A 27130-nucleotide genomic window follows, 5' to 3' on the forward strand; every position below is an offset into this window, starting at 1 on the left:
TTGGTCCGGAACTGGTACACCAACCATAAACAATTTGAAGTCGTATACTCGCCATTTCTACACCCTATAGAAGGTTTTTTTTCGGCTTGAGGATGCAGTGTATATGACCGCCAACCACATGCCCGCATGCCTCTTCTGCAGGCAATGGAACAGTCCTGCAGAGACATTGAGGTAAGGTCAATCCATGGATGGAGTCGGCACACAATTCGAGGATCCATAAGGCCACCCACGCACAATTGCCGTGTTTTTCTGTGTTTATGTACAGTACAGTTGTGTATTTTTGGTAAATGTTTGTTATATTTTAGCTTAAACTGAATTTATTGAACTGTAAAGTACTGTATTGCAATGTACAGTATTCAGTATTAGATTGTTTGGTTGTTGTGAAAACGTGCCCTCTGTGGAACCGAATAAAAACAGTGAATATGGAAGACTGCAGTGTTCTGTATAAAGTAGACTAGTGTGTTGCTGCTGATCTGAAAGTGTTTTCACAGATACAAGTGTGTATCATATTGTCATCAGAGTGACATTTTGACAAAGGATTGTTAGGTTTCGATAGTTTCAATTTGACATAGATGTGAATGGTATATTTCTCAGTGTTGTGTCTTATTTGCTTGTGTGTTGAGTTTTGACACAGTGAGCCAAGTTTTGCAAAATTTGTTCAAGCAATTGAAAAAAAACTGTAAGCAGCCTCACCTGGCCAAGTGTGATTGAACTCTGGGGCTGGGAGAGGCTGCACACCTGTTGCACATTGAGTAATCAGTGTGCACAGGTTTAACGAGTCATCTCCACACACACTCCAACAATATACATACACAAATACAGCCTATATAATATATAGGCTGTATTTGTGTATATATTATATACACATACAGCATAATTACACACACACAAATATTTATGCACCGGTATATACACATACATACACATATATACACAAACACATACATGCATATATATATATATATATATATATATATATATATATATATATATATATATATACATATATATATATATATATATATATATATATATATACAGACACATACATACTCATATACTTACATATAGCCTATATATATATATATACACATAAATATGTTACATACACAAATAACAAGGTTTACTTACCCTTCAATGACTTCACTTGGATAAAAGTTGAATTACTATTTTGTAACCGTGTATACATGTAGCCCCCCAAGACTCTAAAAAATTTTTCTTTGTCCCCACAAGTAGGCCCCCTGCCATCAGATAAAACTTGCATTGCCTGTAGGCCTAATGAGGCATTATGTTAACCAGGAGATGTAGAGAGTGTGTGTGAGAGAGAGAGAGAGAGAGAGAGAGAGAGAGAGAGAGAGAGAGAGAGAGAGAGAGAGAGAGAGAGAGAGAGAGAGAGAGAGAGAGAGAGAGAGAGAGAGAGATGCAGTCATCAGAACTGTTGGACAGGCGGCGGCGATCTTGGGTTCTCCCCTTTGGGTCAGTGCAGAGGACATCATTAGTGCTCTGTGACACCAACTAAGAGCTAAGAAAAAAGAAAGGAAGAAAAAAAACCTTATCCCCTGTCAGCCTAAAGTGGATTTTCTTTCCCCTTGTAAAGAAAAGCATGATTTACCATAGCTTATTGAGTGGCCACTGTGGGCATCGTTGACGACAGGGCTGTGAATCCGGTGAGCCTAATGAAAGGGAAACGGAATAGGCCTACATCGCAGTCTTCAAAAAAAGAAAATGGCGAAAACTGCAAGTGCACTTTGAAATCAGATGAAAGTCATTTATTTATTTTTATTTGACGGAACCCCTCACGCCACTTTTAAAGAAGCTAATATCGCATCCATTTACAAACAAAAAAAATGTTATTTTCCACTAATCAAACCGTAGCTGGAGGTGTTAGATGTGCGGTAGAAAGTGTTAAGCATGTGCAAATTGATATCAGACGCGGTTGCATCTGTCTTTGAATCATATATTTGCAATGGTTTTGCTGTGGGACAATATTGACACTTCCAACCAGGAAGCCTATGATCTTGCCATTGATTTGGGATTTCTTTGTTTTCGACCTGCTCAAGGCAAGCATTTTTACGATTAATTGGATCTTGGAAGGCAAAGGAAATGGCTTCGAAATCCATTTGAATGAGACTAAACCGCTGAGTAAATAGGAAGCAGCTGGATTTACATGCGTGTTGTGAATAGGTTTGGCAGACCAGACTTCCCTCAACAATCATACTCTGATGAACACGGGAATACACTCATGACAAAGTGAATAGTAAATTATTTCACTGCTTTGGTTTGCTTTGCATGTTTGCCCGTGCCAAACAAAAGTCACAGTCAAATCCATAAAAAAGAAAAAAATTGTGGACTAACAGTAACAATGTTTACCTTACCTGAAACAAAAAGGTAGGGCCTGCAGACAAAAACACAGAGCACAGGGAATTCTGCCCATTCGAGGGAGTCATGCGCCCCCTTGTGGAAATTTGAATACTACACACATTTGAAGAAATAAAAAACACCTCTGATTCATCAATGTTTAACATTTTTTTATTCCGATTTTCTCATTTTGTTCTCACATGAGAAAAACAAAATTGTCTTTCCCTTAAAAAAGATGCATTCATTTAAGATAAAACAAAACCCCCCAAAAAGGAAAATCATTAAAAGTGCATACACATTTCAACATAAAAAATAAATAACATTGAAGACATAAAAGTTTTGTTTAGAAATAAAAAAAAACTGGAGATAAACACAAGAACGACGATGTAAAAATGCAAAACAAAAAGGCTGATGCAGATGAAAAGACCATAATGTAACAGATGTACAGTATAAATCAGACCTATCAGGCCCCTAAACACAGACAATGGAATATATGTTGATCTATAAAACACCTTTTAAATCAATATTGGGAATGGATTGCTGACCATACAGACAACGAAGCGGTTATAGCATCTTATTAATGCTGCGGTGTATACGCTTCAAGTATGAAACTTTTTCCAGTTGACCGAAAAGGACATTCACGTCACTGTAAAAAAAAAGAGAAATTCTAGCACCCTTTCTCCAAATGTGCACCACCTGTGTCTTACCCTACAGGGAACATACAGACGGTAGTTGCTTAAGGCTGCTGAATTGAATCAAAACGCACATCCCTGGCACGGGGACCTCCTGAACGCCTAATCTTTACCCCAGACGGCACAAGTTAATTGTCCTAACAGTGGAGTCATTACTCAACATTAACGTCCATGGCTAAGTGCACACCGGTGTCGCTGAGACAACGGTTGTTTCTGTCCGCCGTCTGCACCCTTTTGGGAATCATCAGATTGAATTTATTGCGATTGGAAAATTCTGAAAATAAATTCGGAACGTGTGTAACCTGAAAAACCCACCTACGATGACGCCTCACGCGTACAATCAATCACCCCTTTAAAGTTAGTGTTAACGTAACGATAGTGTTGCAGTACTACAGCATGAACAACAAAAACAATGCGTTTTCGCACGAGTGACCTCGGAGGCGTATATACACAGACATACACTGTAAAGGAGCAGTCTCACAGACTGAGGGTTTTTTGCAGAGTGCTACTATCATTCAGATGCTACGTTTCTGAACCTGCCCTGAACGTCTACTGAGAAATGACATGGATGTTCGTCCTTGTCGCGCACATGATACAGCTCAATGTAAGATCTACATTATTTATTTTTTACACACGCATCTCGCTAGACCCATTAACAAAATAAGCCCACTTTAAGTACATATAAAGTACACACATACAATGAGAAGATACCTTATAGTCGGGGGGGGGGGGGATCGTTATGAACGATAATGTTACCATTTTAGCAGCAGAGTACAGAATAAATAGGTAGACTGGCTCTTTTTGCGTCTTCTTCTGTTCTACATCAGACTACCATCTACCAAGGGAGGGATCGCTACTGACGTCGCTGCTGGTGTGAGCAAGAGAGGAAGACTGGGACTCTTTTCTGAGAACAGTGGAGCGCATCATTCTAGATGTGGACAGACTGGCAGCACAACAAAGTACCACCTTACATAACAAACAAAACAGCAATAGTGTTAAAAAAACAAAAAACGGAAAACGCCCTTTCACGATGAAAAATTATCCTTGTTTATAAAATACCAGGGAAGATAGAATGAAGACGGAACAAATTCGGTCCCTTTCGATTCCTAGGGTTAAAATGAGCTGTGCAACAAAAAAAAAGCAAACGCTAATGTACCAGCCATGGTCTGATTCTGGGCCACAAAGCAGCCGTCTATGTTGCATAGTTAATGATGAATCAAGCATCAGAGACCCCAAACGCACGCACGCACACACACACACACACACACATGTGGCTGTGCCCCTACACACAGACCCATGCACCCACACACACATAAACACACACTACAGCATTCCACACCCAGCTACTGAAAGCCTGTACAAGGAACAAGGATACCAGCATTATAACAAAGTCAACTGAATGGAAACGAGTAAACAAAAACTGGAATTGGGTAGGGGGGGGGGGGGGGGGGGCTGTAAACATATAAAAAGATTTGATCCATTGTCTTGCAATTCTCGTTAGTTTCGTTGAAAACATTAACAAAAACGTAACGCATTTTTTTGTTTTGTTCCGACGACAATAGAATTGAACATTGCTTAGTATCTCACAGAGGCCTCTTGGCGTGTCAAAGAGAGATTAAGATAAAATAATTTACAGGCAGAAAATGACCCAAGCCTTATTCGCTGGTCATGGCATGATGTGGACACGGTTACTGAAGGGCTTCTGGCTCACTTTGAAACTCTGCTTTTCCCTCTAGGGGCTCACACATTCGTTCCTGCATATATTCATACAGGCAGATGTGGAGTAATGGATCAGCCCCGACTTGAAAAGGTATATGTATCTCCATATTTACTGCACAGCAGTGGCGGTGGGCCAATAGAGGGCGCTACGGCGCCGCCCCTCCGTGAAATATTCACTTGAATATATCTGCCATCTATAAATCAACTATTATCAATAAATCAACAAAAATACATAACGTTTATCCTCGTTTAATTGTGTGATATACTTCTCACTGCCAGCAACCATTTAAATGTGTCTGAACGTCAATGATTTGGGCTAGGCCAGTTATTGGTCATTCGTTATAAAGCCCTCCTCCAAGTCAGGGGTGCCGGCCACGTTAAAGTCAATGTAAGCTTGCTTTTGCTGTCTATAGCAGAGACAGCTTTTCATTGGCGCAAGAAAATTTGCCCTTGGGTCGCACCAGTGTGCGCCCCAGGCCAATGGTATCGCTTTTCTTTTTTGTTATCACCACATGATTGGACAATTCAGCGAATCAATCAAATAGGCTACCTATACTTAAAAGGAGCAAGTAAGTTACATATTAATTTAGTCTTTCGGCCTGAAGCATATAAACAAAATGAAGCAACTGTCCCATATTTCTAAATGCATTTGAAGTAGGCATTGGAGACTCACAAAAAAATGGACACTATAGGACAGTGATCATGATTTGTCTCAATATCAGAATAACAACAATGGGTCAAATAGCAATGGCTGCTGGAATGGCCCCAAAGTAGGTCTGTATATGCAGTGTAAGCTTATCCTGGCACTGCAAGTCAGGATGTAGGCTATGAATCTGAATGAATAGTAGGTAAATAGGTAGTGGCCATCCCCAAAATGCACCAGAATACAGGAAATCAAATGTATTAAATTCAAATTTTTTTTATGGGGGGGACCCCAGACCCCCTGTCTATTACTGTGCCCCACCAACATTTCTGATCATCAGCGCCACTGTGCACAGTACAGAATGAGGTAGAAATGATACGGCGTCACCATCAATAAATTAACTTGATCGTGACATAGGAATATATGGGTGTATATGTAGATCAAAGTTATATAATGTATCTTTAAAATATCACTGAAGTCTACCTCACCTCCAGAAACAACATGATAGCTTTTTTTTTTACCTACTAGTATTTGCAAAGAGCAACTTGTATAGGCTACAGTCTACAACTGAGTAAGAAGCTAATCTAAGACTTAATATTGGATATTTCTCACATGGACAGATTATATACACACACACACACACACACACACACACACACACACACACACACACACACACACGTCATACTTAATGACATTTGAGGACATTTTAGAGGAACTGTCTTGAACTATATATTGTTAATACGTTTAACAATTAAGCAAAATTGAGCAAAAGTAAAAAAAAAAAAAACACCAGCTTTCTCCAACTAGACAAAATATCTTTCCAACGGTAGACATCTGTAACACACACCAAAGCAAAAGCAGGGGACTAATGATAGGTTATGTATCCCAAACACAGTCTCTGCAATGTCCCACTAATGCTGTTGGGAGGACTAGATCTAGCAGGGCTGGAGCGACTGTCACTCTAGTCTAGCGCCTTGCAGTAGAGCACGTCTTTCAAATTGTATTTTGTCTACTCTGAAACCCACACTTCAGTATTCTGTTACTACGCAAACATGGCTTGCTCCGAGAATGTTAATGGAAGACAGAGCTTTGCTTATTTTTGCGTTTTGCCAACGCATTGGCCACACTAGCAAGAAGAAAACCTTGCACTTTGCTACCAGTAATATGCATACCTGTGAATAAGACGACCATATTGCCCTTAATTATTGCACTTTCAGTCAAGGCTTTGGGGAATCAATGTATGAGTCTTATTAATAAATATTCTATGGAAGACTATAGGCAGAGCTGCAAATGTGCCGAAAATGGCGGCATGGATAATCTTAACAGTGGCAAAACAAAATGGTGTTTAAAGGTGTACATAGAAGTGATTCTACATAACTTCCACGTTTTAATTATGGCCGCTAAAAGGCGAAATACAATCGAAGTGTTTCAACAATATGAATGAAGTGTTCGACAACTTTTAGCACACCTTTGCTTTGGCTTGACGAAAAGAAATAACATTATCTACTCGGAATAGGTACCACAGGTGATGATAAAACACGACAATGTACTTTATAGATTGCCAGTTTGGTCACAGTTCTAAACACATCGGTATTTAAGATAAGGAGAGTGTTATGACTTGGAAGCACTGGTTGTTTTTTTGTTTTCAGCACCTTGTAGGAGTAAATGATTTCTTAATAGTTTCCCCCGCGATCTAATGATCTTAGAAAGGTACTCATACATCCACTCAAAACGCAATGGCTGTCACACCGCTGAGATCAACTCTAAAAGGATGTACAGGGTAAAAAATAGTATTCAGTTCTTAGGTTTGTGTAATGCACCGTAACAGAAGGGAAAGGAAACTGCTTGTATACAAATAGCTATGATGGAACATTAATTCTCAAGAGAGTAGTAGCTTAATATGGGATCCATGACTGCTTCGAAAGGCGCTTTAACGGTCATTCTTCTCGTAGATATATATAGAGATATAATTTATGATATTGCCTTCAGAGAGCGAACTTTTGGGTTCAAAAGTTGAAATCCAAAGTAAAAACAGAGCTTGATCATTAAAAAATAACATTTAATTTAAAGTGTGTCAAAATAACTATCTGTCAATATGTCGTAAATTATTAAGAGAGAGCGGAAAACACCATTAATAAACAAGTGATCTAGTCAGAAGTGATGTTCCAAAAGGGAGAGGATTGACACCCATGGTAAAAAACTATACTTTTGAGAAATGCTAAATTGACCCATGTTTTGAATGCAACTCTTTCATACGTTTGTCTATCTTATCTACAAATCAACTGAGCTCCCATATTTGCACAGAGACCTTTTTTGATGTTTTGTTTGTACAGCAAAGGACATTTGACTTTGAAAAGATAACAGCAGACCATGTCAGAGATAATCTTATAATCGTATTGGTCAGGCAAAATGCAACAATTTTAGTTTTGGCTACACAAGTACTAAAGAGACATCGCACAAGTGCAATGTCCCTTAGATGCCACAGTCGTCAATTAAACCACTACAAGGATGGTTTTCTTACCTGCGGCCGGGCATTAAGGATAAAAGGTTAGAAAGTGTATTTTTAGTTTTACTTGATCTGGAGTTTGCACAGATGGATCCAGTACGACATTTTGAATTATTCTAGTTTTAACTTAGCTTGCTTGTAACTGAACTACAAACAATATGCGTATCCTGAAAACGGTGGCACGGTGAACATGCATGTCGTCCAAGACCAAAATGTTGTCCATTATGTGCCAGCAACATCAAAATAAGCATAATTAAAAAATGCCCCCCGCCAAACTTTTTTGATTATTATTTTTACAAAACACTAACAAGGACAAATTAAATTGACAATAGTCAAATGTGTCCCTAAAATATAAGGGGTAATTTATGGAAATATAGTATTATATATCTATCAATACTTCGCATCCAATATGGATAATTTTTTTATGGCTGCTGAGACTCAGATCTGAGCCATTTGATGACTGTAATGCCCGCGTACAAAACACTGCATCAAAAAAAGTGATCCTCTCCAAATACAGTCGGCGCTCCCTGCAACATAGGCACAAAGTAAAACCTGCATTCCCCCCAAAAAAACAGCTACCACTCACAGCCTACTTGGGCCTCGTCCGCGCCGGAGACTGCACGCTGGACGACAGCCTCCTGGAAGACGCCACCTTCTCCACAGGTTTTTTAGCGTTCGACGGAAGCTTCGGGCTCGTTTCCGTAAGGGAAGACCGGGACTTTCCCACGCTCAACAGGGTCCTCCCGAAAGCGCTGGTGGGCCTGGACGCCTCCTTGCCGCGGGGCTTGGCCTCGCGTTCGCTGGTCTCTCTAGAGGAGTTGCTGCTGTCCAGCCTCTCTCCGCTGCTGGCGGCGCTGCAGCCGTCTTTTGCCGTCTCCGACGGCCGGCTGCCGGCCCGCTCCGCCTCCTTCTTGGCCACCAGGTTGCTCTTGCCCAGGTCGGCCGACCGGCGGCTCTCCCTCTGGCGGAGGGCGCTCTTCAGGAAGGACAGGCCCTTGTCCTCCGACTTGCTGCTGCGGCGCAGGTCCCGGGACGACGCGCTGGGCGAGCGCAGGCTGGTGATGGACGAGCTGCTGCTGGAGCTCCGGAACGACTTGCGCTCCACTTTGACCTCCAGGCCGCCGCTCTTCGCCAGGGCGGAGCGGGCTGCAGATCCGCCGCGGGCGGGCTCGGCCAGCGGGCTGGTGTGCACCGAGTCCCGGCTGAAGCTCCGCTCTATCAGTCTTTTCCTGCCACCCACCGTGTTTCTGTCCAGGCCTGAGAAGGTCCTCTCCAAGCCCGAGAAGGTCTTCTTGGCGGTGGGCGACGGGGACGCTGACGACTGCGGCGTGGAGCAGCCCAGGCACTGCTTACGCTGCGGGGTCACTTCTAGAGCCGGCGGGTTGGACGGCTCCTTCTTCTTGGAAGGAGTGCCGCTGGGGGTGAGGGTGACTTTCTTGGCACTGACACTCTTAGTTTCCCTGGTGATGGAGTTGTTGTTGTTGATGACCTTTGAGCCCTTGACCGGAGTGCTGGAAGACGTCGGGGCTTTTTGGGTCGGAGGGGAACAGAGACGCTTTTTGGAGTTCTTCTCTTGCTCCGCCTTGTTGGAAGACTTGTTGGACGTCGTGCTCTCCGCCCGCGAGCCGAACCCGATAATACTGCTCTTGCGCTTGGGCTCCTTCACCGGGGCTGGCTGGGGCGTCAGGGCGTTCTGGTCTTGAGCCGTGATCTGGTTGTTGTTTTCGGTGGTGTCCCCCTTTGTGCCTTTCTTATCCAGGGGGGGCGGAGCCTTGGTGTAGACCATATCCAGGAAGCGGTTGTTGCTCTCCTGGTCGCCGGCGTTGCTCTCCATCACGGCCAGCGGCGCCCGACTGCCAAAGTAGCGCTCGTGCCTGCTGTAGCTGCCGAAACAGGAAGTGGACACCTTGTCGTCGCAGGCCTCCCCGATCCGCTCCAGGGGCGGAGAGCAGCGCGAGTCCAGGGAGAAGCGGGACGGGGAGTTGGACCTCATCTGGAGCTTGGCCGACAGGGACCAGGAGGGCTTCATCCCCGACTCGCCGAAGGCCAGGGGGCTGGTGACGGAGGACCGGGAGGACAGGCTCTGCCGCTGGATGCTCCTCACGAACGGTCGGGTGGAGAACCCCCCTGAGGACAGAAGGAAAGGATACAGAATGAGCCATCGTTTCCCCTCGCACCGTTTAGGATGCACTTAAGATAACGTCCTCAATGACGGAGAATGTTGGGAGTCCGCCTTTAGTAGAGCTGCAGAACAGGTTCTTTAGTAAGGGGGAAGTAGTCCTATAAGAGGATAAGAATCGTTTTTTTATATTTGTGAATGCCTGATTATTCTATGCTGTCAACTATTCAAGCACTATATAATTAATCACAATATTTTTACATTTACATAATACTGTAGAACACGATCACATATCGTGTATGTAATCAAACAAATTGACTTTCAGTAGGTTGAAATATCATAATCATGTTCTTGACAATATTTGAATTCTTCAAACATCTAACTGCATAACCTCGGGGGTGTCAAAACATTAACGGAATTCTGTATTGAATGAAGATTTCATTTTCTTGCTGTAAATTATATTCAAAAGGGTAACCAAGGTTGTAGCTGCATTTTCACGAGTTCAATTCCCCTTCTGAAAACCTTTTGCCTCTCCATTATGCCTCCATTCTAAGGAAAATTGACTTTTATGACGAGGTGGCAAAAAGGCCCAGTCGTTGATTTCCAATGTGTAACATCATCGATTTGACACCGAAGATTCAAGCCCCTTAATATTCCACTGACGCTGCAGGGTTTGACTGCCACAAAACGCCGTTGGACTCTGCACTTAAGTACTATGCCACAAGTGATAACTTTTATACGACAAACCGTGTTAAACCTGCACTGCGTCTCAGGGAACTGTGTGCCCTTGCAGGGCAGAATTACCGCCATAACAAATATGACTTTATAATAACTACACAACCTGCAGTAAGAGGTATGTCGGAAAGTGGAACGTTAAAGAATGTTAAAAAAAAATTAAAAAAAATAAAAAATTCCATTATAAAAATGTCAGCGAGCAGACAAGAGGAGGAATTTAAAAAAGGCTCTCTAACCGTCGTCGTCGCAGCGCTCGGCGGAGAACTCTACAGACTCGGCCAGCGAGGCCATGGAGGTGCGTCTGGAAGAGGCACCGGAGGCCAGGCTTGCGGGCCGGCTGCCTGGCAGCCTGTTAACCCAGTGGTCACACAGAGACGAGCTGGTGGAACCTGTCAATCAAACAGCCCGGGGTTAGAGTTCAGTTCAACATGGGTGCAATGGGACCAGAATGAGAAAGAAGAAGATTTTCTTATTTGACCAATTGAAGGATTTTTCCTCCAAGGTCATCCGTTTAATTATACCGTTAGACTGATAGTGGAAACCCATAAAGTAGGCCATTACCTGGGCTTACACAGTCACGAACAGTTTGTCTGTGTTTTGAAAGAGTTGACCGAAATAGATTGATGACACAATTTTCTAGCAGCTCTGCCATCTCAGCCCCTAATAAAGCCAAAAAGGTTTTGTTGGACTATAACTCTCGAGGCTTCCCGGATGTGTACCTGCGACGGAGCTGTTGGCCGACCAGGAAGGGATGGTGGTCCTCCGCTGGTAGAACAGGATGTAGGCCGACTGGTGACACACGTCGTCGTCCGCCATTGGCTGAACCTCGCTGTCGTCGAAGCAGTACCACTGGCCGTCGATGGAGTTCTTACAGTGAGCTAGAGAGAGAAAGAGAACGAGAACGAGTCAGAGTGAGGCAGATATATTATGCAGGGTCATAAATCTGTTTTTGGATTAATAACCTAAAGCATGATGGCAGACGGGCTCAAAAATGGGTGAACGGGGCGTTTCCCTTGCTTTCGCTTCATATTTGTTTTTTGACCAATCACATTGCTTGAGGCGGGGATAGCGAACACAAATTTGGCAGGCACTAGTGAAACTTTTTCCGGGGGCAAGACAAGCTAAAAACATTCTGTCCGGACACCAACCTTCTTAGAAAAAGTGCCTTAAAGACTTAAAATAAACAATGCGTAGACCAGCCACTGGCCACTAGACTAGACAAAACAGGAAACTGTCCAAGGACCGTTTGGACTCCCCACTGAAGTTCTGGTATAACATCTGAGGACTGGATCCCAGATTAAACTTAAAAACCAGCCAAAGTCCATCATCAGTAAACCCATTGTGGTCACCTGTGTAGTGGCCGCCGTGCATGTTGCCGTGATGATTGCACACGGCGTAGAGGTCGTACAGGTAGTCGTCGGGGTTGCGGCCCAGGCCGTAGGGCCGTCTCCACGGCGACCAGTGGGACGGCAGGCTCCAGCTGCTCTGGCTTCTCTTGACCACATGGGGCGCCATGTCCATGCCCAGCAGAGGGAACCTCACCATGTTCTGCATCTTCACCCTGCGGTCGCCCTCCTGTGGGAGAACACAGCGGAAACACAACGCAGCACACAGTCCACACAAGTCAACCGGAGGATTCAAAAACCAGATTGTTCTAACAGGTCAAACCATACAGTGAGACAGAAGTCAACTGGTTTGAACAGTTAAGACTAGATGAGGTAAATTAAGTTTTATCCTTTGGGGAATTGAAGCTGGAATAAGGGCTATAATACACAACCGTGTTTAGAGGAATTCTACACTGAGAATATTTCGGAGCTAGAAGAAAAGGCGAGTGCAAGTGTGATTTTGCCCTGTGTGCAGGCGGGCCTGAGCCGACGCCGTACTGTACAGCACCCTGTACTGAGGACCCAGTCTGTAATTGATCTAACATGCCACGGTAAGCTGGCTGGCATCACAGCTATGTGAAGGCGGAATGTATTTTCCCACGGCACCGTGGCAGAGAGGAAGCCTCAAAAAGGGAGACAGCTTTTCAAAAAAGGAGTCACTATTCATCTTGACAGATTGTAGCCATTTTCAAATGCTCCTCTCCCCCGTTTCCTGTTCCAGAGCCCTCTCTGTCCCGGCATCGGTTCTGCGTTACAGTTTAACAGCTCGGATTGCACCTGCTTCATAATCGGGGTGATTTCCATAGACGTGCAATAAAAAAAACCCAGTCACACAGCTTTTGCTTCCAATTCAATGCACTCTCCGCAGTGTTAAGAGGGTCTAGTCACCAGTGATTCTTTATTCTTTTCTTAAGTGGTTTACTCCTTGTTTTAGTGTGCATTTGTGGCTTAGCAGCAAAGATTAGGGGGAGGATGCATTGTAATTAATACAAACGACTTCTGCCACAAAACATTTGTGTAGCACTGTTTGGTAGTTTGTTAGTTGAACAAACTACTAACAAACTAACCTTTGTTAGTTGAAGAAAGAACAAGAGGTTGAAATGCTACATCTCCGTAACGTTCATGAACTAACGCTAATATTAATCTTACTTTATATTGTTATATCTGTCTTTTTTTTACATTATATGTGGACATTTCGTTCCAGGGACTGGGGACAATCTTGTTATTAAAACTGGTAATAAAGTATGAACTTCACTAAATCTCTCACAAAACAAACTAACCTTGTGTTCGGATTACTCTGTGCAGTGTTGCCTTTCAGAAAGTCTTCATGCAACATTATTTTATGCAACTTTTCTGTAACACTCCTTGACTGTCCTCAGCCACAGCCTGACTCCCTCGCCTTTTAAAAACCCACCCAGCCAGATGACTGAATGTACCGTGAGCGTGCGGTAGCAGTGTGTGGGTGTGTACCTGGCGGAACCTCTTCAGGTGCAGTATGAGCACGTCCGGCAGGGTCCACAGGCTGAGCTTGATGCGGCCCTGCTGCAGCTGCTTGCAGTGGGGGCATCGCCAGGCGTCGTCTGGGGCCAGCTGGGGAGATAGGGCAGCCAGCCAGCGGGCTTCAAGGCCATGCTCTAACCACATTGCTTATGAAAATAAAATGGGAGGGAGGGAGGGAGGGAGGGAGGGAGGGGGGGCAAGGGGGGCGGGGGCTACATACAGCCTCGCAAGCATCCCGAAAACTATTTCTTCAATAAAACATTGTTTTAAAAAAAACGCTACCAGGCGAACTCCACCACAGAGTGAATTTGGACTTGGCCTCTAAAGTTTGACTTTAATGCGAGGAAATAAGGAATAGACTACGGGGTGAAACCCACAGCGGGCGGAAAGCTATTTGAGACGTAGGCAGAAAAACAAACACGCTGGGAGAAGGAGAAAGTTGAACCGCTAAGCCTGTTCGACAGCAGGAGTGAAATGTATCGTCCCGCAGTATCACAGTCCTGCAGCGACTACTACCCGAACCCTGACCTGCCAGAAGTTGTGTGCATGACTGTTTTATGTCTCTGAGTTATGTCTCTGCTGGTGAGTACTATGAAGGCCTGCGAGCACACAGTACGTGTGTCATTGTATTATGCGTGTGTGTGCGCATGTCTGCATTAACATTGCATGCGTGTGCACATGCGTATGTGTGCGGACGCGTGTGTGTGTGTGGGCGTGTGCCTGTGCCTGATGGCGTTACCTGCTCCTCCTGGGTGTAGAGCTGGAAGCACTGGGCCAGGGTGCAGGCCTGGGGCTGGTGGTGCTGCTCCCTGTGCAGGTAGACGCTCTCTGCGTCGGGAATGTACTCCTCCCCCGTATGGCCAAACAGACTGTGGAGGAACCGTCATGGGGGTCAATGTGGAAAAAGCACCACATGTCGGGCCTTGAATCTTGCTTATAAACCAGGCCGTAATGTAGTCCATTTATCTTCGACGGTGAAGGTTAAAAGCCTGAGATCTAAAAGGGTTTACTTCTCTGAAATAGATTGGTGATATACTGGGATGTGATCAAGGGAGTCACATTGATGAAGCTGCTGCACACAAGGTAAATATTGGAACATTTGGAACTCAGCCGCCTCATCATCCTCATCATAATCATCATCCTCATATTACAATTGCATAACTTGTTTCTCAGTTGCTGAAGTGCCAGGTATACAGCGCCACTCTGCACCCAAGTGTGACTAATACCAGGTTTAGAAAAGGCTGGTTAAACTTACTAATCCTTGGTTTCTTTGTCCCACTCAACCACGATCTTGACATGTGGGGGTCCCCCTTGTCCACAGGACTTGTACGCTCTGCGGAGGTAAAGGAACCTTTGAACACGCTGCCAATTAATCACCACAATTACAAATTAAAAGCCTGTCAACGCCTACCCTATTAACATGACTCAAGAGACTCATTACAGTATCGCTCGAGAAAAAAAACCATAATACAACAAGGATAAGCATCAAATAATCAAACGACACAGATTATTATGTGGCATAATAGGGTTAGATTTAGTATGCAAACAAACCAATGCATGTCTGATGCTGGCACCATAAGGAGCCTTTGTGAGGATGCAACCGGTTTTTCCGTGAATACGTCGCCGATATGAGGCAAGGCACCGGTTAAACCTACTCAACCTGCTGAGCAGACAGTTTTAAATGAGAGCCTGTCAACCCTCCTGTCAGGGCCTGTCATGCCAGAGTTGAGGGGGGGAATCAGACGGGGAGGGGGAGCTTGTGAAACTGAGAATAGCAATTCTCTCACATGGTTGTTGGAATGCATGGCAGAGTCGGGGGTGAGGTAAGTGCTGCTGACAGACCTTTCAACGGTGGGGTGGCACAGTGGCTGGTCGTCTTGGGGAAGGAGGTAGGTGATTCCGACCACGCCCACCACTCGCAGACTGAACGGCCCCACCTAAGGAACGACAACAAAAACACAGTAGCTTGAATTGATCCACTGAAATGAGAAGTTGCGCGTTAATGGATTCTTGGCTGTGTCGTTGCTGTTGTGCAATGGGACATGACATAACACCACACTACTCTTGCATATCCTCGATGAAACCGCATGAAAAGGGGACAAGCTGAAATATTACCCAACTGATAAGTTCATGCCTAAACAAGCTTATCTTTGATTATTTAATCCTTTCGGTGGTAATATTTGTGTGCATTCCTTTTTTCCCTGACTCATGAAGAAAATATGGATCTATATATTAGGGCTGTGTAGTGTCGCCAATCACTGTTTCTATTCGACCATCAATATTATCTACCTATTTATTTATGAATGGCTATGGTGGTGTACAGGAAAAGTATTTTTTTTCTGTCTTAAAAGAAAATTATGGAAATGATTTAGCTATTATCAAAGAAATCAATGAAAGAATTCATCCCCAGCACGTCTTTCTTCTTTTCAAATCCTAAAATAGTTTTATCCTGGACTATAGCCTTACATTTACATATATTGTTTTGTTAATTTTTTACTTCATAATCAATATTTGTAATGAATGTATATTTGTAATGATATATTCCAACTAATGCATGCTTGATGACCCCTTCTTACCTGGATGTACACCCCGGGTCTCAACAGATGACGCATCTTCTCCAGAATCTCCTTCTGCAATGTGTCCCAGGTTACAGTTCGCTCCATGTACAAAACAAATGGAAGACCAAACCTGGAGCGAGTAGGAAAGAAGACAGGATTCAACATGACATTACTGCTGCTAACTCAAGGTCCTTTAGTCAGAATATCGTGATTGCAAAGAATCTTGAGGAAAATACGACTTTATATGGATGAACTTGCTGCATGGTCATGTCTACCTCGGGTACATCATTTATATTTGCAAAAATTGCTATTTAATATTATTATAATATAATTTTTCTCTTTAAGCATTCTTATACTTACTCATACTCTTAAAACCTATCCACATGATTTTCACACATATAATGATCAGAATGACAAAAACCTATTCAACATGAACGACGCCATGCTAACCCAAGGCGATCAAAGCGTGAGGAGGACTTCTGCAGTACCTTCTTCCTTGGTGCCCGCTGCAGGCCCTGTTGCACACCAGGAGGATGACCTTCTCCGGGCCCAGGTTCTTATTGGGCGACGCACCCAGAGGGGTCATGGCGCCCTGCATGAACGACGGGGTCCTGCCCATCTCCGCTCCGTACTTCAGGTTGTTCTGGTTCAGATTGGCCAGTAGACTCCCTGAGGATCGAAAAAATTAGGTGAGCCCCACCGCAGAGCTTTGACATACCCTTCACACTAAGGCTGCATTCCAAAACGGTGCTCTCCTCCCTGTTGATCGTTCACCGTTCCCCTGAGGAGACGAGCGGTATCGGTTCATGGGCGAGGAGGAGGATAAAGTAGCGTGGGAAATGATAGATGAGACGGCTGAGACACCTTATTCAGCGGCATTAATATCCCCATAGCACTTCCTGTAGGAACTTGATCCAAAGGGGCTTCAGCGGCTGTTTAAGGCTTATAGACCTCATGCTTATTATGTATGGTAGCTTGCTTATTCTTTGGTACACACTGGGACGGTTTCAATCGGGGAGAGCACCTGGAGATGTAGGAAACGAGGTCAAGTGAAATTTCGCTATAGAAATACAATTGGATTGCAGCCAAGGACAATCTAGTGGCGTTCACCTCTTTTAGTGCGAATGTTCTCCAGCCTGAAGGTCTCGGGGGTCTCAAAAGCAAAGATGGAGTCGCTCTCTTGAATGATGTCGAGGTCGTCATCGTCGTCGCAGAAGGAGCGGTGAAAGCCGTCGTAGTACATTTCTGTCAAGACGAACTGAAGGACAGGAAAAAAAACACTTTACTACCTGAATCACCTCATTTGTAAACATAGCCTTAGAAAATAACAACTTAGAAAAGACTCCTCTCGGCTATTAGACTGACAAACAAATCAAAACATGTCTCTCCAATCTTCCAATCATGTCATTATTCCACTGAGACTTGCATATGACATATTTGACAGATTGAATTCTTTGAACCCAGACCAGCATATTTTCCTTTATCTAATTGGGTGCCTGACTTAAACAAGTATAACTATTCCCTGTCATAATTCCAGACATTCCAGATGCTTGCCAGTAGTTAGTTTCAATACATAATCTGCTGGAATAACGCACATCATTCAAACCACAACACACAGCCACAAGGCCCTGAGTAGAGAATCAAATGGCTTCCCAAACCATCCTTGAATTCCACACGTTTTCTTTCCTTCAAAAATAATACGTTTTGCACCATCAAAGTGCTTTACAACGATAACAAATGGAGCATATTCTGGAATTCTGTTGGTTATCTCAGGCTACGGTCTCCCCACAATTTAGGCCCACACTATCGTTTAAAATGGCTGGTGAAACTGTATTTTGAGACATTATTTTTTTTTTCATGTGAGACATATGTGCAAAGCAAGGACACAATATAAAACCATCATAAAGCCAACTCAAAATATCTATATGTCAAATATAACTTTCAACAAACTACGGGAATCAAGCGTCTAATGACCAATATCAATGTCATTGGGAAACAAGAACACAAATGGCTGTGGTAACGTCTGTAGTAAATGCCCATTCGGTGACGCGATGAACCCAACTGCCCATTCAGCGTAAACTTTTAAACGGTTCTAGCCGCTGATATTCACAAAGCATACAAAAGAGTAACTGCGCCAGGTCCTTTCTGGGTGCTGAGCTCACATTTTAGTGTGTGTGTGTGTGTGTGTGTGTGTGTGTGTGTGTGTGTGTGTGTGTGTGTGTGTGTGTGTGTGTGTGTGTGTGTGTGTGTGTGTGTGTGTGTGTGTAAAAGAGACAGTAAGGGGCACCTGGTCCATGGGGATCTTGGTCTCCCGTGACACCGCATCCCGGAGCCGGTACACTGTGCTGTCGAGGGGGACGGCCACGCCAATCCGCATGCAGTGGGAGTACTTCCCCTGGTAGACCACCGTCACGTACAGCGGTCTGGGGGAGGAAGTGAGGTGAACGGGCACCGACATCAGAAGAGAGGCAGCTCTTAGCCAGGGTCCAGACTAGACATGGTTTCTGAAGACGTGAACCCATGCTTAGTAAATACGCACTCAAAGATAATTGGGATAAAGCATCCACTGAACGACAGACTATATATTATTATTGTTGTGGAGTATTGCAAAACACAAGGGTATTGTTCTCACAATGACATTGACCGTAAGATACTAGACAAAAAAAAGAATCTTTTGGGACCCCTCTTTAACCATGCATTCAATTCCTCTGCGTCAAAGCCCAAAAGCATAATTGCGAGGTTGCTGAACATCGGGCAAGCTAAATTACAGTGTGTGCCCTTCCAAGTACCAACCCCTGTCCATTCACTGGAGTCGAGCCTCCAGGACGATTAAACCAATTGAGTCAACCAACTGCCACTCGTCACCATATTAAGAGTGTGCTGTGGCCTGCCAGGTGAAACACACCTCGTGCCCATCAGATCACCCACATACGGCTTAACCGTGCACTCACCTGGTGTGTGGTAGAGGGATGGGTAGGGAGATACAGAGGAACGGGTCGAATGTGTTGCTCTGCTTCTGGCAATGGGGGCAGGTAAGGGAGGACCTGTGGGAGGATTAAGCAGATTGAAGAATCAGTGTTGGAAAGAAAAACTGAGTAAGCCAAATACTGAGAGAGTATTGATGTAGTGTGTACCTGTACTGAGCCTGGAAGAGCTCTTGCACAAAGGACCCTGCAGACAGGGGGGGTGAGGGGCCTTCCACACTTTCGTCGTCTTCTTCAATCGGCGGCTGAGTGGTCAAAAGAAAAAGAGGTTTGGTGTCAGAAACGCATAAACAAGAGACATAACAATGACAGGAGAATGGGGAACAACTTCCCAGTAGTTGATGAAGTATGGTGAAACTATAACTACATATTGTCCTTTGAATAATGGTGAAGGTTTAAAGAAAATCTATATTTATATAGTCATTAAAATAGTTTTCAAAATGAAATGTATGCACTCTTCAACCTTCAAAACATATCTTTTGATAGGGTTAGCCCTTCATCAAAGATAGATTTGCTTCTGGGAACCCTGGCATCGTTGGAAGAGAGCATTTATTCCAGACATTGAAACAACTTTAATTATTTAATGATAATAATCCCATTTACTACATGTAATCAAAATGAGGATATTATATTTAATGGAACAGATTAATCACATTGGTATGTCCAATGGATTTAGTTTGGCCAGAAACCCCTGCAGTAAATTAATTATGATGTTGCTGAACAGTCAGAGAGCCAAACGGATGCAGCCCTGGCTGAAACATATTATCTGCCTTTACTTTCACACCTTATTATCAGATTCCTTCTACGGATATAATCAACTGAGAGCTTAACACTAAACACAAGGTAGGCATTTTGTTGTGAAATACTCCAACATACCTAGCGGAATGGCGAGGAATTTGTGGAGGTCATGTTACATGTACCTGTGAATCGCCCTGCCCAGGCAAAAGGCTGTGTTCTGTTTAGGGCCCTGCAGCTTTTGTTGGGAGTTTTCTCCTTTTCTTCCATTTGTTTAAAACATGAGTGATATGTGTAAGGCCTACATGTTAAGAATAAAGTTAAGCTATGCACTACTATCTAAAAAAGGTATAGCCAATGTTTTTGGAATCAGGATATACATATGAAATAGAATCCTAACAAAACGACTAAAAAAGGTAGACAATGGAATTCTACAATAAGCTGTAGGTCACTGAACCCAAAAGTCACCCAAACCTTTGTCAATCCATTTTGCATTACACACCTGACTACGAATAATAATACAAAAAGAATCACTTTGTGATGACACAAACAGCAGTTTGCTTATCATGGACTGTAGGTTTTATTCTATTCGCATAACAAACAGTTTCTACAAGTCTTGTGATAACCAATGGAAGTGACTGGACTCCCAACACAATACAACTTAACCAATCCCTGGACTCACCCTGATGGCAGGTCCACTGTCAGGATTGACTGCGTTGAGGTCTTCATGAACTCTGTCCAACAACCACAGCAAAAACTCCTGAGCATCATGCTGAGAATTCCCTCTGTATTGTAATGCACTTTTGGACACGGCATTCTGTAAATAGAAAGGAATACTTAGAAAATAATCATGTTCTATGTTTGCAGAGTAATAAATCTCAATCAACGTTTGCAATTACTGTACGGAACATTTAGGATGGAATATTGGATTCCTTTCTTTGTGAATGGCATTTTAGATATATTATTATAAAAATAAGTGTATATTTTTTAAATGACATGATTGCAACTTCATGCAAATACATTATCATTTTTAAAAAAGTTTAAACAATAGTTCAATTGCTTTCATTCATGAAAGACATTTTGACATGCTTACTTTGAATTCCCTGCTGTGCTGAGGGGTGTATTCAAACGTCCACAGGGCCCGAACGAGTCCAGAAAGTTGTTCTGTCACTTCTCCTCTGTTCCCTGGGGCTTTCCTTTGTAAGTGCACTCCGTTTGTCATAGGTCTCTCCTCGTTCGACTCATCGTCCTTGTACTGCTCCAAACCCAGATATTCAGCAAATAGTTCGGTGTTGCTCAAGCACTGCAGAACCGCATTCATGAAACAAGTGTTACCATGGTTCTTGAGACCTGACACTCCGGGAACCTTGTCTCCGGATAGGAATGCACCGATGTCACAGTCATCCACATGCAGATCTTTACTCCCAGTTTTGAATGAAGTAAAGCCTCCATCATCCTTGTCGTCTTCTGTTGGCACCTCAGACACAAAGTGGGACAGTGTGGAAAGAGTCCTCAGAACTCTGCTCATAAAGCTGCCCACAGAACGCACCGAGCCGCGCCTGAAGAGCTTCTTGCCGAAGCTCGACTTCTTGTCCTTGGTTGCAGTTTTACTAGACATGATTTCTCTTTAGAACGTAAAAAAACAAAATCACCAGTACAGCGTCAAAAAAATGCTATATGCGCAAACTGAAGAGCCATTTGCCAGCTTAGTTTCAGGCGTTAACCCCCGAACCATCGACCGCAACTCAGAAGCATTGACTCACTAGATGACCCTCAAGGCATTTCGCCCCAACCAGGTGTACACAGCAGGGTGGTTAGCATTAGCTATCCCCAGCCAACTATATATTTATCGATGTGTCCCGTCCAATATAGTTACCTCATTCGTCTTTTCACTTGCAGAGTAACCGGGCTAACTAACACAACAACTTAACCCATCATAGCGCGATGGTTATCAGCACAGTACACTAATCAACCTGACGCCTGTCAGTATTTCAGCACTTTGTACGAGTCGCTTGCGCCAATATTGTCTCTTGGTTAAGGGTAGCTAACGCTGTGGGCTAGCCAGACTAGCTGACAGTGCTTACGCTGCTAGCTAACTGAGCTAATGGTAACGGTACAGCAATAACAACAACACAGGCTAGCAGAGGTAGTGCAAATTTCTCCTCCGGTCGGGCTGAAGTCCCCATGAGAAATACATTGATAACCGCCATTGCAAAAGACAAGTGTAAACCACAGGCATTCGGTTTCTTGAGGATGGTTCACCTTGCATTTGTCACATCTTGCAAAAACTAATAATTGCAATGTTGGTATTTCGCTGTTATATTTGAACTTCCGGTCTAAGTTCTTTCAAAGCAAAAGTCGTTGTTATGAAATGCACCGGCCATATAAAAATGACTACCTTCATCCTAGTTTTTATTAGGATTATTAGGAATGTGTATAAATGGTTTGTCTTTGGAAATGATTGAAGAATTAAAGGTTATTATAGTAGATTCCAAATAAAGCATGTAAGTATACACACATTCTAAAGCAATCAAACCAATCATTCTAAAGCAATCTTTTATACTTCTTAGGAAGTATAAATGTTCAGAACCATTTTTTAGAGACAATGGAATTGGAATTCAACTACCTGTGTCCTACATGCTTTTGCTTTGACATAAAATATTTAATGTAATTATTCTAATTGAGTTGATTATATAGGTTATCCCTCAGGTCGAGGGGAAATAATCAATGCAATCAGGATCAGCTACACGGTGCATTAAGATCAGATATTTCTTTATTATATTCTGGGTAAATATGAGTAATATACATTGAAGTTTCCTATTGTAGCTACATAATCTTCTCTATCTTGAAATAAAAAAAATCCAGTTTTCATGATGCCGAATGTTTGTGGTTGGCATGCCAAGCATCTCAATAGATGTAGCCCTCAAAATAACCTCTACAAGCTGGAGAAATTGTATCTGATTGAAAAGTTGCTTAAAATCAATGAGAAAACATTTGTTACTCAATGTGGAGCCAATTGTTAAGGGAGGAGAATGCATAATGAGATTCCACTTATCACTGTTAGAGCCATGTATTAAGGTCAGCCAAGTCAAAAAACATTAAACCTGTTCAGTTTGCCAGTAGGATCTGCTAAGTGTCTATGTCTATTTCATATATATTACTCTTAACAAAGCAGCAATGTGTTATTAGAATAAATATGTTTAAAAGGGGGTTAAGAAAATCGATATCCATTTTTGTTTGCCTTTTAATGCTCATCAATTTGATTGGAGAAAGCATTATTCAGCTATTATCTTTAAATAAGAAGACTGAGATGTGTTACATCACATTAAACGATGCATAAGGATTATTTTCAAAATCCCAGTTGCCAAATCGTACTATTTCTGTCTATTTGCGCTTAGCACTTAGTGACGACAGAGGGCAGCATTCCTTCACACCTAGGCTTGTTTGAATTAATGCATCGAGTGGTATATGCTTAATAGACAGCTACTGGAGTGTCCATGTTCTACATAATGTTAATGTCAAGTACATTTATTGGAAATGTGTGTTGTTGTTTCTCTTCATAAACATGAATCAGTGTGCTTTCATATTGTCTTTTTCATAAAACAATGTAACAGGATTTCAATTTCCGACCAAATAATTAGTTCTATAGTATATATAGTAACCTACTTAGGTCTAAAACGTTTAAAACAACATTGTTCATGTACTAGACTTTGTATAGAGTGAACAGTTTGTTTAATGAATTCAGATTTAATCAGGGTGAAACATCTTCCTCAGGAATGATTTGAGCAGTGGCAGGGGCGATTCTAGGGTCAGAGCTTTAGAGGTGCTGAGCACTCAATGAGCCCCACTGCCACACCACCCACCCTTTTTTCACACAAAAACAAAAAATATTTCTATTGAAAAATAACTTCATAATTTAAACATTGGTTCAACTAACTCAAAAGATTTTATGTTTTGGACATTATTTAACAATTTCAAAGACGAACAAATATAATTTTTAGAATAACATTTCTTACTCCCAAGTTTTAGGGGTGCTGAGCCCCTTTTTAGGGGTGCTTCAGCACCCCTAAAAATGGGCTAGCCTCACCCCTGAGCAGTGGGCTATGAACCTGGAATATTTGGGCTGGGAGTCAACAACGCTTATTTTCATAAATTTGTATTTTGTTGTCATCACGATAATTTCAAGGATACAATGTTTTGCTCCCTTTTCTGAGAATATGTATTGCATTTATATTCTGTCTGGTTGGATATCAGGTGGAACAGACTAAGCAACTATGTTATTCTCTCCTAGGTTTGCTAGAGAAAAGTGCATCAATGATCTTAAAAACAGAATAGCCATAATGTTGTAATTGTTAATATTATGTTAGTGATGGTAACTGCATGACCATTGCAGTTGTACTGTATGTACCTGCTTCTGTTTTTATGCTTCATGTTCTGTTCTTTTTTTAATGTTTATTTCAGCTGATTGTTAATATATTTATAATAAGCAGGTTACCATGGTGTACTATGGTTACCAGGCCAACAAATCTGTCTGATTATGAATATATAAACAATTAGCTCAATGAAACACAAAAAAAGTTGTTTTTTTTATTGTTATACAATATAACCTATGTTTCTGTTATTATTTTTGAATAACGTATTTTCAATGTGTAACATATTTACAATGAAAGATGCATTGACACATTAAAGCTGTCAATAAAAAAAGATGATACATCAGAACTCTATAACCCATCATTATCTTTTACGATCTCACAACATCACAGAGCTTGTTATGTGACACCAGGAGACACAGATGCTTTGAGTGCTTCAAACCTGCAGAGGAAGTTCTCTATTAAAGTGTCCATGGTAACGAAGAGGCAGGGGTCACACGGCGTCGCATCACTGGATACAGGGAGGCCTGGCTTTGACACTCACTTTACCTCTTTGTCTCAAAATGAAGTTAACTTTTAATAATTTGGGGAACGACTCTTCTTCTTGTGACCGTAAGTGCAGACACTTGACAGTGAATCTGCCATTATCTGTCTGTGCGACCAATGTGTGTCGGTGTGAGTTCAACAGGTCCTGATTCATTCTCTTAGTTTGGCCTTACTGAATTGTTTGTGCTTGTTGAGTGTGGCATCAGAATACATTTCCATGGATTTATATTAAGAAATACAAACAAGAGAGAACTCTATTTGCTGTCCTTAACCTTTGATATAAAAAATGTTAAGGACATGTACTTACCAGCTGTTATTCACTTACACATAGGCTCCATACATTTTTCCGTTGGCCTATTTATTTTACCATGACAAAAGAATATAAAGGCATTTATATTTCTGCCCCAAAACCTAAATATCATATTAACCACAGATAAACAAATATGCAATGTTACTTGGGCATTATCAAATCCAGGCTCAAAACATGTTTTTTCATAATGACATGAATACAACAAATCAAGTAAATCCCCTTTATTATAGGTAAAATGTTTGTGGTTATTTTCCGAAACAAACAATGTTCTGGTTTGTGAATGGTGAATAATGCGGATCCCACCAAGACATATCAATGGCTTACAATGAAAAACAACACCATATGGGTTTTTCTTTTTTCCCACTCTACGTGTGGAGTAATTTCTCAGCTTAGGAAGGCACCTCTCTCCTTCAAGCACATAATTAACGTCCCCGTGCCTATTTTTAGCATCTGTGCCCCTGCCGTTGATGTGTGCTGATATGCAAACACAAGAGTGATACAAAGCCCTGTACAGATCTCTTATCTAGCAAGAGGGAGTAGCAGAGATAGCGAACACGTCATCCAAAACTGCATATTCAGCATGTGTTAAACAAAACGCTGATGATATAAGTACCTTTCAGGTAATTGAGAAGGGAACTGTGAAACACATCAGGGTTAAGCATGTTTTATTACAGAAAGCACATTTAGAAGACCCCGATTGCTGTAGGCGTACCGTGCTTGGTCTGAGGTCACCGAGTCGTTATTTGCATTGATTATTATTGTTGTATGGTTATTGCAATTACAATTACAACGCAGGATATATCTCAGCACAGTGCAATAACGGCATGTCAGCTATCAATGGATGAACTGATAATATCATAAATGATATAAGAAAACAGTCTCGTCTACAGACAATAAACAATTAAAACCAAGTAGGCCTACTTATTGGTGTATTATTCTTAGTCTTATTCAAAGTAGTTTGCTTATCAATAAAGTTCCTATTCCCTAGAGAACATATATGTTAAGTAAGTGTGTTTTTGCTTTAATGTTCAGCTATGTTAAGCGAAGAGAGAAGTTCGACTTATTCGTGACTAACATTCATCCCCTCCCCTCCCTAACCCTAACACGATATGAGAGCTTTTGTTTTGTTTTTTCACAACTGCTATGACCTGATTACAACACAGCACGAGCGAACAGGGGCGGCATAAAGTAGCCAAACTAACAGGTGGATCCGGCGCTTTTAGTAGAGCGGTTTTCTTTCCGACATCCCTCAGCAACAGCTCGAGGGCAGTCAAAGTGTAGCTGCACTTCCGATGCCCATATTTGGCAAGCCTCAGCGAAGCGTGAGTGCGGGAAAGCATCTTGGAGGAAAAGATGAGAGCTCTTGTCTGTCGTGTAACAAAAGGAAAAGAGCCAAACGTCTTTTTTTCTCCCAGAAGTTGAAAGTGTATTTGTGTTGACAAACCACAGAAGTCCTATTTGCGTTGATCCGCAGGAACTCCCAGCGCAGGAGAGACACGCAGGAAAATAAACAATTCCATATAACAAACTGTCAAGAGCCACAGGTGAGCACCTTTTTTCTCTATCGATGGAAAATCAATTTAAATTGTCTCCCTTTTGTTTATTCAATCACACGATACAGGTTCAGTGAGTAATTGTAATCTTAAACTATGTTTACATCAATCGGCACCTGTTGATCAAATTATTTTCCATAGCTATAAACTGGCAGATGACAAAGTTAGCTCAAGTCTGTTTGGCACCGTGTGCCTTTGTTGAAAAAGCTTAAATTTTAATTTGCAACTTGTAATATGTATGTAGTAGCCTACGGATCGGCATTGTACAGTAGAAGCACAGGCAGATCTAAACCATGTCAGATTAGTTGTGTGGTAGAAATAATAGATCTTGAACTGTTCTGATCTAGTTGTGATCCAGCTATCTATCTGTCTATTTGTCTATCTATCTATCTATCTGTCTATCTATCTATCTAT

The 27130-nt window shown here is 42.4% G+C and overlaps 1 protein-coding gene across 1 annotated transcript; it reads right to left on the minus strand.

Annotated features, from left to right (window-relative positions):
* Positions 1–2608: 2608 nt before the first annotated feature.
* Positions 2609–22237, minus strand: usp31 (ubiquitin specific peptidase 31). The gene is made up of 16 exons (XM_079746643.1): positions 21031–22237; positions 20620–20754; positions 19353–19447; positions 19170–19262; positions 18506–18641; positions 17329–17476; positions 16707–16887; positions 16237–16348; positions 15503–15597; positions 14916–14993; positions 14400–14529; positions 13631–13750; positions 12125–12350; positions 11495–11653; positions 11012–11164; positions 2609–10048 (listed from the first exon to the last, which is right to left on the minus strand). The coding sequence occupies exons 1-16, from the start codon at positions 21553–21555 to the stop codon at positions 8511–8513; spliced, it is 3924 nt and encodes a 1307-aa protein (XP_079602769.1). The 5' UTR covers positions 21556–22237; the 3' UTR covers positions 2609–8510.
* Between the last annotated feature and the right edge of the window lie 4893 nt (positions 22238–27130).

This window comes from Pollachius pollachius (assembly GCF_949987615.1).
Source record: "Pollachius pollachius genome assembly, chromosome: 11".
NCBI lineage: Eukaryota > Metazoa > Chordata > Actinopteri > Gadiformes > Gadidae > Pollachius > Pollachius pollachius.